This window comes from Suricata suricatta, chromosome 6, assembly GCF_006229205.1.
Source record: "Suricata suricatta isolate VVHF042 chromosome 6, meerkat_22Aug2017_6uvM2_HiC, whole genome shotgun sequence".
NCBI lineage: Eukaryota > Metazoa > Chordata > Mammalia > Carnivora > Herpestidae > Suricata > Suricata suricatta.
The window spans coordinates 55,088,866-55,101,148 of record NC_043705.1 but is presented as its reverse complement, the minus strand read 5'-3'; the positions used below and the strand labels follow the sequence as shown (position 1 = coordinate 55,101,148).

Here is a 12,283-nt window from a genome sequence, read left to right as displayed (position 1 = left end):
ACAAGATACTGGGAAGTATTAATCGGTAGGGCTAGACTACCCGAGTCACTGATGAAATTGGGGATCTATGCTGCCCAATATGATGCCCACTGGCCACTTAAATTTAAATTTATTAAAGTTTGAAATGCAATTCTTTAGTCATACTAGCCATATTTTAAGAACACATTAGGTATATATATTAGTGGCCACTATACTGGACAGCACAGCTATAGAACATTTCCATCATCATAGAAAGTTCTATTGGACAGTGCTGAGCTAGATTACAGAGAACCTTGTGCAATCAGTCAAGGAGTTGGACTTTTTTTTAATAGTTTATTGTCAAATTGGTTTCCATGTTACACCCAGTGCTCTTCCCCACAAGTGCCCTCCTCCATGACTACCACTCCCCTTCCCCCCTTCTCCCCCTCCCCCTTCAGCCCTTGGTTCGTTTTCAGTATTCAATAGTTTCTCGTGATTTGCGTCCCTCTCTTTCCCCAACTCTCTTTCCCCCTTTCCCTCCCCATGGTCCCCTGTTAGGTTTCTCCTGTTAGATCTATGAGTGCAAACATATGATATCTGTCCTTCTCTGTCTGACTTCTCTCGCTTAGCATGACACCCTCAAGGTCCATCCACTTTGCTACAAATGGCCAGATTTCATTCTTTCTCATTGCCATGTAATACTCCATTGTATATATACACCACATCTTCTTGATCCCTTCATCGGGTGATGGACATTTAGGCTCTTTCCATGATTTGGCTATTGTTGACAGTGCTGCTATGAGCATTGGGGTATGTGTGCTCCTATGCATCAGCACTTCTGTATCCTAGTAGTGCTATTGCTCGGTCATAGGGAGGTTCTGAGCCTTTGAAAAGCCTTAAGCCAGGGGGGATGAGATTGACATTTTTTCAAAGATTTTCTAATTTTTAGGTACCTGATCTCATGTACATAGTAGTTTTAGAATAAAAAATTCCTATCTAGTACATAGTTTTTGCTGATAAAGTATAATTAGAAGGGAGTTAGGTAGCCGGGGCACCTGTAGTTATTACAGTGGGAAAAAAAAATAGAGAAAGGATTTAAAAATAGCCTTTTAAGACTTATAAATCTGTTGGAGAACTATTGAAAAGCTATTGTTATTTTTTAGCTAAAAAAATGTTTCTTTACCTTGTTTTTTTTTTTAAGAGAAGTTACTGGGTTATAAATGTTAGTGATAATGTTATGAGATAAAAATTTTCAAAAACTTTTGCTCTAACTATTTTTGTCTTTATTTTGTTTCAGGATTTGCCATTATGTTCTGAAAGCTAAGACTAATAACTGCCATGACTTGATAATAAACTTAACTAGATCATGATGTTAAATAGAATTGTCATAGATTTATTAATCAAAGTAATTTAATTAGATTTACTAACAAAATAAAAATGTTGCTTTTAATAATATGAATTAAATTTTCATGCACATTTGCTAATTTGGACCTTTTCTTATAGTTAACCCAGTGTCCACTCCAGTTGCACTTCCCACACCAGCTTTTTCTCCAAGCTTGATAGCTGATCTTGAAGGTTTAAACTTGTCAACTACTTCATCAGTCATCAGCGTAAGTAATTTTCTCACTATATTAGCTCAGTTTTCATATGATACCATTGCATCTTTTTTATTACAATGCAAATAATTGAAGTGGATTTTTAGTCTGTGAACACTTTGTTCTCTAAATAAGTCCAATTCAGATCTGACCTTTTAATTTTACAAATATTTTAAAACTATGCTCTCTCCCAATTTTCCTCACAAATGACCTCGGCTTGTTATCCATATTTAATTAGCATGTGTATGATTTTCTCTGGCACTCGTACATATCTGTAGCATACAAGGGTTCTTTGCCACATTGAGTTAGTTTATATACATAAATTCTGCCACAAAGAATTGTTGTCTACATGAACAGACTTAAATTCCCACAATCATTCAGTTTCTGTTACACTGTTCTTTTACCATAGACTCCTAAAAATACCTGCCTGTTTTCATTAAAAAATTGAAGATAGTGTTTCTCTTTGCCTTATCTTGATATTTTTATTTACATGGCTGAGCATCTCTAAAAGAATTATTTAATGTTATTTATGCAGTATGGCTTGAAGTGGGGCAGAAGGCCTTCCTCTCTCAAAATAGTGCCAAATGATTAGCCTGTCATAGTATCTAAAACTACAATAACTTTTTCTGTGTTAGCATATTATATCCATTTGCCTTTCACTCTCCATCAGGCGTGCTGCCTGGGATGTATAATCTGTTGATATGCTTGACCTCCTGTTAATTTGTTGTCAGAAACCCGACAGACTAAGAGATAAAATGGCAAGGTCTGAAGGAAACACAGGTAGCTTGAACAGTTCTGGTGTATGTATTACTGGTTCCAGGGCAGGGTCCTCAAGGGTACAGACATAATTGGTGACTTGGCTCCTGGGAACACAGAGCCGCTTCTTCCAGAAGTGAGAAAGAGGAGTGCCTGATTCTTGTACATCTTTACAAAAGATTTTCCCCTCATGGCAAATGTGTTATCAGGGACGTTTGGCTTAGAAAGCACAAAATAATACTAAGCTGACAGTGTTGTTTTAAGGTGTAGAATGAGATTATCTCTACCCACTCAGAATGAGGAAGAACGATATTTGGGGGTTTAGTTTTTCCCTTCTTGCTGCTAAAAGAAGATACATTGAAAGAGATGGGGGGAGGGACACAGTGAAAATAAATATTTTTTAAGTAATTTAAGTAATTAAGTATTTCTTGAGCATTTGGGTAGTCTGTAAAGAAAAGTTGTGAAAAATCTGTAGTGAAGCAGTTAGTCCTTGAGGGGAAAGGAGGGTTATAAAAACTTGGGAGGCAGTAAGGGAGGGGATAAATAGCCTGGGCTCTGATACTAGATGACCAGAAGACAAATCTCTGTTTAGCCTCTTACTAGCTATGTGGTTGGGCAAACTGATATGTAATGCTTCTGTACCTTACTTTCTTGTGAAGACCATATACACCTCATAGGATTGTTATGGCATTAATAAGGTAATAAATGTAAAGCTCTTAGATCAGTGACTGGCATATTGTCAGCAGTCAATATATAATAAGTAATATTCGAAAGTGATATGATATGTGAAAATGGATCCCAAGTAGACTCTCATGCTTTATTTGCTATAAGAAGAATACAGTTGAGATTAGACAACTTTGCAGTAAATTTTCATTCATTAAAAATTAATTGAAGGACTCGCCCTTTATTCTAAGAAAAATATTTATTTCTAAGAAAAATATTTATTGGGATGGCCTCTCAAAGGAAAAGAAAAGCACTCTATCCTAAGAGTGCAAAAAAAAAAAAAAAAAAGGACTGCGAAATGGGCAAAGTGGGTAGAGGAGGGTGGGAGATACCGCCGTCCAGTTCCAGATTGAATAAGTCATGGAAATTAAAGGCACAACATAGGGAATACAGTCCATGATACTGTGATAGTGTATGGTGACAGGTAGTAGCTACACTTGTGGTGAGCACAACATAATATATAGTGACGTTGAACCACTGTGCTATATACCTGAAATTATATTTGTGTGTCAACTGTACTCAAAAATAAATTGTTAATTTTAAGATTCAAGTTCAACAGAGTGAAGCAGGATCACAAACTTATTCCCAAAAGCTAACAAAATGATAAAACTGATAGTAGTGATAAGAATGGCAACCAGATGGGGCACCAGGGTGGCTCTGTTGGTTGAGCATCCAACTTTGGCTCAGGTCATGATCTCACAGTTTGGGAGTTTGAGCCCTGCTTCTGGCTCTGTGCTGTCAGTGCAAAGCCTGCTTGTATCCTCTGTCACCCTCTCTCTCTCTGCACCTCCCCTGCTCGTGCTGTCTCTCTCACTCTCAAAAATAAAAAAATAAACATGGGGGGAAAAGAATGGAAATCAGAAATTCAGTAAGAACAATCACATAAGGAAAGGTAGAAATTTGAAAAGTGGAATGTATAGGTATAAACTGAATATCCTGGTACAGAATGCTGTGGCTCCTAATCTCACCTCTAGCCCTCAAAACAGTACGTAAAAAAGAAGATTAACCCAAGTAAATCGTAAGTTTTTCATTAAGTATATGAATTTAGAAAGAAGACTAAAGATATCAGAAGAAAAATCAAGAAAGACCTTCAAAAATTATAACCCTCATATAATGGTCTAGAACCCTAACAAATATGGGGTCCTGAAATAAAATTCTTAGCTAAGAGTACATTGATAATTTTTAAATCAACATGTTGTCCTTATTGAATAGAGGAAATAAAAGTAATTTGTAATAAAATAATAGTTGCATTTCTGTATAAACGCTTGTCTGTGACTGTACTAGAAATATACTGCAGTGGTTAAATAATGCTAGTGCTGATACGTAGAACTACCGTGAATATGACTGATGTAGGTCTATGAGCAACTCAAACAGTGTGGAGTGAGGTGTTGCCGTCAGCAACACAATTTTCCAAAATGTGGAACAATTTCTAGTAGTTGTGGTCCTGCAAGTCCCAGTCTAGTTTATATGACCTCATGGTCCAGAGATGATTTTTATGTATTCCAGTGGACTATTTAAATTTATTTTTTCCTTGTGTATTTGGTAGAATATAGATAGATTTTTATGTTTTTAAATTACCAAAATAATTACAATGAAATCCAAAAAAGAGTTCCTTTTTCACATTAAATATTTTTCAAATGAAAAATTTTACTGTTTCTTCTAACCATTTAAATTTTCTATTCAGAACATAGAGATTTTTCAACATAATTCCCAGTGAATATCATGATTATTGTAAGGAAACACCTAGTTTTTCAAACTGTATGATAAAGAGGATGTATAAACACACTATTTATTTCAGTGTTAGTTGAGATTAATTGGCAGTTGGACAACAGATGGTTAAAAATTAAGAAACATTTTATTTCCTGCTGTAGTATGTCTGTGAACAAACTATAGCTTTTTTAGTGAATTATTAACCAATATTTTACTAGATTATTGCTAGGCTAAGAGTTTCTAAATTCTTCCACATTAAGCCTCAGGAATTCGGAAGCAGCAATCCTTAGGTTGTTACAGCTTCTGGAGGGGATAAGACAAAAGTGAGGTAGGGAAAAGATGATTTGCATATAAGGATAAAGGAGAATAAGAATAAAATTGTTCACCTCTGGTATTAGAAATGTTGGATTGAGAATTGGTGTTTTCTGCCTTAAATAATTTTTTTATATTTTTGGGACACAAAAATATTTAAGTGAATTCAACAGCTAAAGTTATCTCTGAAAACTTTTTCTGTATTTTTTACTGATAAACATCAGCATTAAATCTTATCTCATTCTCTGCATTTTTTGTTTCTTCTCAAACTCGTTTTATAGGAAAGTTTATTAATTTGTTTACTTAGTGTTTAAGATTTATGTTTCTATGGAAAAATGACTTCTGAGTTCATTCCCCCAAATTCTTTGAAACCCGTCATGGTGGTGTGGTTCTTCAGCACCTAGTCCCAAGTCAGGAGGTTTCTATGGGATATACTTCCAGCTTAGTTTACATAGTGAGGGCAACAGTTAGGAAATGCGTTGAATTTGGAGCTTCAGTCCCTGAGCTACTTATTATCATGGCTAGGCACTTCTTTGACCTGTGTAGATTTTAGTTTTTGAACTTATAAAATGGTGATAATTCTTTCCCTAAACACTTAATTGTGTTTTCATGAAAAATAAATGAAATAATGAGCCTGAAAATGTTTGAATTCTGTTCTGTGGCTAAGGCCTTATGCATTGAGAAGAGTCCGATAAAGATGGAATTCTAGGAAATATTATGCTTTAAAGGCAACAAGGAAAAAAGCTAAGAAGATGAATTTTGAAGAAGGTGAATTGTAGAACGTGGTATCAGGAAACTCACAGATTAGGAAAGGAAACCAGCAAATCATTTGACTGTAGTAAATGCCATATTGAATGGATAAATCTGCGTAGGTTCTCCTAGATGACAGAGATCTCTTAGAAAAGAATTGGCATATGTGACCTGGGAATGGAATCTAGGAGAATAGGAAGAGTTTGTCTGGGTGGCTGGACTAGAACAAGACTGACATCACTGACCCAGGCAAATAGATTATGCAGAGGCTTGAGGTGTGAACAGGCTTGGAGTATTAGAGAAACGGTAGTTCAGTGTGATTAAAGCATAGCACCAATAGGTTGGGATAACCAAATCTGATGTCAGAAAAGTATGTTGGTAACATACTGGCATGGGAAAATTATAGTAATGATTCCTTACTGCTTTTAATCTTTTCATGTTATGGTACACATAGAAAAGTGATAATATTAGTGATGTGCTTTGGGGTAAACCGTGACTTCTGTCGGAGGCAGAGTGAACTCAGCCCAGGAGCTCCAGCTACCACAGGCCCCAACTGGCCTTCCCAAGAGCTAATGGTGGGGCCAACAACACAGCAGACCTGTAACCTGTTTGTGGCTTGTTAATGAGGAAGCGCTGACCTAGCTGTGCAATGTAAGAGATTTAATCTTCATGGATCACAGTCCCCAGTTGGAATTAATTTAGGAGGGTGCAGGAAAGATTCATTTAAAAAGGGATTATTATACAAAACAATGTAATAAATTGAAGAATGGTAAGTAATTCCAAAAACAGTTTCGAGAGAAATGAGGGTTGTGAAAAGAAAAACCCTATTTGATACGGTATACTACTTGAAGTTACCAAACTCCATATAAGGGGCACAGTCCTGCAGACTGCTAAATTGGCCCAAGACTACTGAGACCAAATGCAGGTTTAGGTGTTTCCTAAAACTACCCTCAATCTTGATAATTCACTAAAACAACTCATAGAACTCAGGAAAGCACTATACTTAAGGTTATAGTTTTATGATAGCAATAAGATACACATTAGAACCAACCAAAGGAAGAAACAGATTCTGGATGAGTTGTTTTTTTTTCTTTTATAGTTTATTGTCTAGTTTGCTTCCATATAACACCCAGTGCTCATCCCAACAAGTGCCCTCCTCCATGCCCATCACCCCTCTTCTCCTCCCCCCTCCCCCATCAGCCCTCAGTTTCTCGGGATTCAAGAGTCTCTCATGGTTTACCTCCCTCCCTCTCCTCAACTATTTTTTCTCCCTTCTCCTCCCCGACTGTCCTCTGTTAAGTTTCTCCTGTTCTACATATGAGTGAAAACATATGGTATCTGTCCTTCTCTGCCTGACTTATTTCACTTAGCATAACACCCTCGAGGTCCATCCACGTTGCTACGAATGGCCAGATGTCATTCTTTCTCATTGCCATGTAATACTCCATTGTTTGTGTAAACCACATATTGATCCATTCATCAGTTGATGGACATTTAGGCTCTTTCCATGATCTGGCTATTGTTGTTGAAAGTGCTGCTGTGAACATTGGGGTACATATGCCCCTATGCATCAGCACTTCTGTATCCCTTGGGTAAATCCCTAGAAGTGCTTTTAGTGGGTTATAGGGGAGTTCTATTGTTAATTTTTTGAGGAACCTCCACACTGTTTTCCAAAGTGGCTACACCAGTTTACATTCCCACCAACAGTGTAGGAGGGTGCTTGTTTCTTCACATCCTCACCAGCATCTGTAGTCTCCTGATTTGTTCATTTTAGCCACTCCTTCTGGCATGAGGTGCTATCTCAGTATAGTTTTGATTTGTGTTTCCCTGATGATGAGTGACGCTGAGCATCGTTTCATGTGCCTGTTGGCCATCTGGATGTCCTCTTTGGAGAAGTGTCTGTTCAGGTCTTCTGCCCATTTCTTCACTGGATTGTTTTTCGGGTGTGGAGTTTGGTGAGTTCCTTGTAGATTTTGGATACTGGCCCTTTTCTGGATGAGTTTTAGATTCAAAGCTTCTAGGTTACCCTACTAGCATCAAAGTATGTCAGTATACATGGAGTATCTGCTTATCATAAGCTGTCTAGGGGTCCACGGTGAATCACTTCCTCAGCATCATCTATCATGTTTGGTCCCTTAGAGGCTCACCACAAAAAAGTAAGATATTACTATCATTCAGGAAATCCAACGATTTAGAGGTTACATCTCAAGAGCTAGACCAAAGTCCAGATCTGTGACTGAGTAAGACCAAATTCCTTACTACACGTGTGCCAGTAAATGTTTCATTCATTCAGCATGTTTTCATTCAGACCAGAATATGAGGGAGATGCCAAAGATAAAGTGAGCAACATGGACTAGGTTTCTGCCCTCATGGAGTTGACAGTTGAGCAGCAACATAAAGAAAAATTTCTTCAAGGGTATCTAATTACAGTTTGCCAAGGGCTTTTATTTTGGAACATAGTTTTTCCCATTTGAGAATTTCTGTAGATACAGGTTGTCATTATTTGTCATTATTTCTCTGATTTTATATTGGCTAAACTCCGCAGCCTGACCTCTCTCTGTACTATTATAGCTTAAGATCTAACAAGAGTTACTTTTGACGTTTCACAGAGTTTAAAATTTGGATATCTGAACTGCTTTCCGTAAATTGCCAGCGTGAAACATGACTTCCTTGCTTAATGATGGAATAAAACCTCTTGATGGCTAGGTGAAAACAGTGGCAATAGTAGCACTAAACTAAGGTCTGTGTGTGTTGTCACAGGTAGCAAGCATGGGGTTTACTGTGACCAGCAAAAAAGTGGTGTTAAGGTGTCATTATGACCAAGAAGCCATGTAACTAAGGTCCTTCCACTCCCTCAAGGATTTTCAAGCTGAAGGGTAGCAAGAAGGAACCCCTTATGTAATGCACTTGAATTTGGGCAGGCAGAGCAAAGAAAAGGCATTTTCTTATACAGAAACCAAATTCAGCATCTGAAGTTACTGTTTATCATTAGTTCTTCCAAGTTTCTTATCTAAGTAATACAGAAAAATGGCTAGCAACTAGGCTGATAGCTTTTGCTGTTGCCGGAGATTGGCAACTAATGAAGTTACAAGTGTCCATGATTAGGGATGAGGTCCTGACCCTGTTTGTGTTATAGGAACTTAATTGGAAAATAGAGAAGAGTGACTGTCAGACCTGCTTCTGGTGTGCACGTTACTGTATCAGTTTTAAAACAACATAAATAACAAACCATAATTCATGAAACAGAATCTGATTTACTCAGTCTGAAATTTACTAAACAAAGTTTGGAATTATTAGAATAATTGCATACTATAATGATAACAATTGTAATTGTAGTTAATTTCTGTTTCTCTTGAGTGGTCTTTTATCTTAAGTAGATGTCTCTCTTCTCTTTTCTCTCTCTCTCTCTCTCTCTCTCTGTCTCTGTCTCTTAACAAATGCTAGGCTAGGATGTTTTAGTTTTGTTTCCCAGTCAGCTTGTCCTGTTCTGCCAGAGTACCAACTTTCTTCTTGTTTTTCTGAAAGGACAGTTTCTTTGAGGGAGTCTTTCTTGATACAAGCATTTTCTAAGTTGTAAATGACTTTGTGGTCTTGTTCCCAAAACAGATGATAACATATCTGCCATAAAATGTGTTTTCTAATATGGTGGAAGAACCATCTTTTAAAACCCGTGTATTTTTTACATTTTTAACACTTAAGGTATATTCAGGTCCCAGGCTAAGAGACGAGTCTAGCTAAGACCAAATTCCTTTGAGTTTAGAAGAGGAAGAAATTATAAGTCAAAATTAAAAATAATTTTGTCATTTTAAATTTGGGGAAAATCCTGTATTTGTTCTGATGAAAATGTCGGTAGTCATGGAACTGTGGTAAAAATAATGAAAAATCATTGGCCTGGGTCTGCTTAAATTGAAAACATTTTTTAATTAAAGTTTGACAGTATTTTGTGCTTCCATTGCCTAGCCATGTCCCATCTTATTCTTTCATTCAGTTCTCCTCTGGGTATGAGTTGCTCTAATTTTCAAATTAAACTTTAAGGTGTACTATACTACGTCTCCATCTTTTTATTTCTGCGCTACTTTGGAGGTCTCATTCTCATCTCTCCCTTCCTTACTTTATTAAAAACAGCTGCTTTTTAAAAAAGATTGTTATTAATTTTTAGTTTCAGGGTTTTTATTGGAAAAAAATTTTTTTGGCTTAAGTAAATATATGCCAATCTAATTCCTGACTGGTGTATAATAACTTCTAATGCTTTGTCGATATTGTAATAAAATTATCCACAATTAAAAATCCATTATATCAGATGCTATCTAATGAGCTAGTAATGATTGTGGCCCCCGCTAAAGCAGGTCACCCAACTAAATTAAAAAAATATGTATATCAATCTACAAGAAACTGAGAAATTAAAGATAGGTGATATTAAAGAAAGGCTTGGGCCTTTATTCTTCTCTTCTTTCTACTTTGTGGCAAGTAGTTACTTTCACTTGCTGTGGGTTCACTCTTCTCAGAGTGGAGACTGTTCCCGGAACATCTACCACTGCCTTTTCCAAGATTATGGTTTTTAGTTTATATTTATTATAATTAAGTGTACCATAGTAGGAAATGGGGTTCTTAAAATACCATTCATTTAAAAAAGATTGAATCTTTTCTGACAACTTTATTTTATGTATCCAGAGATCATGGGACTTTGGGTTACTATCCACTGATATATTTCAAATTTTGTTGCTTTTGTTGGATTGCAGTATTTGCAGTGAAATATACTTTTTTAAACTTTAAATTGTTTTAGATGATTATATATTAGCCAATTGTGTATTAATTATTATTTAATCATACACCAGCCAAGTTAACTTCTGTTACCTCTGTTCTTCTTTAAAAAGCTTGCCAAAACTTTCATGAACATAGGGTAGGGCATGGTATAGAATATTTATATTAATAGTATTGGAGCTTTTAGTATGAGAAACCTAACCTTAACATGGAAAATATTATTGTGATACTTATAAAAACTTTGTTTCTCTTCAGAGGCGTAGAAAATGAATTAAACTACAGAGCACATGCCCAACTAACACTAAAAAACTAATTTATTACCAGAGAGAGTAGAGCATGGACTAAAAATAGATAAGTAAAGTATATGACCCTAATATCAAAAGAAAGTGAAAGCCACTTATCTTAGAATATATCAGACACACTATTATTCAAATCATTCAAGAATGTAATTACAGACAGCTTTTATAGACCTATCAATAAGGGCTATTTCTTTAAATTTGCAGCTGTTCCATATTACTGAATATATAAATATCTCCCCCAAATGTTAAATTAATACTGAAGATTTATTTCATAATTCTGCATGAAATACACAAAAACCAACAAAAAACCAGGAAGTTTTACTTTAAAATGCATAATTTAGATTAAGAGAGATACCAACCAAATGTTGGTATATCTTGTTTGAATCTTTATTCAAGCAAACCAGCTTCATCTGAAAAGATGTGTGATAGTCAAAGAAATGTGAACACTCTATTTTACATGAAATTAAAGGGAATTTTTTTTCTTTCAGGTGTAATAATAGTATTAGACTTTTCTTTAAAAGTCTTTTCCTTTTAGATATACTAACCGAACTGTTTCTTAATTCAATTAGATCATATCTGGAATTTGCTTTTAAATCATTTAGAAGTAAAGAATTGGATTATAGTTTGGACAGATGTTGAAAAATTTTGAAACTTAGTTATGAGAAACTAGCTATTTATTATATTCCTACTTTCATATACCTTTGAAAGTTTTCATAAGATGTTTTTAAAAATACTTAATTTTAGAAACTCATTTATTTCATATTTTCACTGAAGATTCAACATTCATGCTTCATAGAATATGTAACCTGACAAAATTACCTTGTTAATTTAAACTAATACATCAGAATTTTAAGTTCAGTTCAAATTGTCATCTGTGAAATTAGAAGTCTGTAATAAATTGTTTTTTTAAGGCTTCTTCCAATACTAAATCTCTTAAAGTCTATGGGAAATTAAGTGGAGAGATGCCAGTGACTTTAGTAAACATCCATGTCAGCATAGGGGAAATGTGCCTTATCTTTTATATCAGAAATGTATTATAGATCTAATATAAGACTTAGACTCTGACTCGCTGGCAGATAAGACAGGAACTGTTTATTGACCTTTCTATTCCCAGTGTTTGACGCATAATAGGTGCTCATCAAAAGTGTGTTAAATGAATGAAATTAATCTTTTTCCTTTTTTCTAGCTTAATCATGATGGAATCCATTCCCATTGATGTCCTTGTAAAGGACTGTATTAATAGGTTAGTTTGTTAAATCACTTAAAAAATTATCCCTTTCTTGCACATAACTAAAAAGTAGTGGGGCTCCTATTTAGCATGTAGCATTTAAGACACAAAATGGAGATTAAGTTACTGCTTTAAATTGTTTGACTAAATGTATCTTAATAACACATTCTTTATATATATTTTTTTAATTT

General features: G+C 35.4%; 1 protein-coding gene across 5 annotated transcripts in view; it reads left to right on the top strand.

Annotated features, from left to right (window-relative positions):
- AP3B1 (adaptor related protein complex 3 subunit beta 1) overlaps positions 1–12,283 on the top strand; it is a 245,805-nt gene that overhangs the window by 176,045 nt on the left and 57,477 nt on the right. For all 5 annotated transcript variants that reach the window (XR_003909937.1, XR_003909938.1, XM_029942469.1 and 2 more), the window contains exon 22: positions 1,462–1,568. Coding sequence is in view for 3 of the 5 variants with exons in the window: in XM_029942469.1 (XP_029798329.1) it covers positions 1,462–1,568 (107 nt within the window). In the remaining 2 variants the exon portion in view is untranslated. The remainder of the gene's footprint in view (positions 1–1,461; positions 1,569–12,283) is intronic.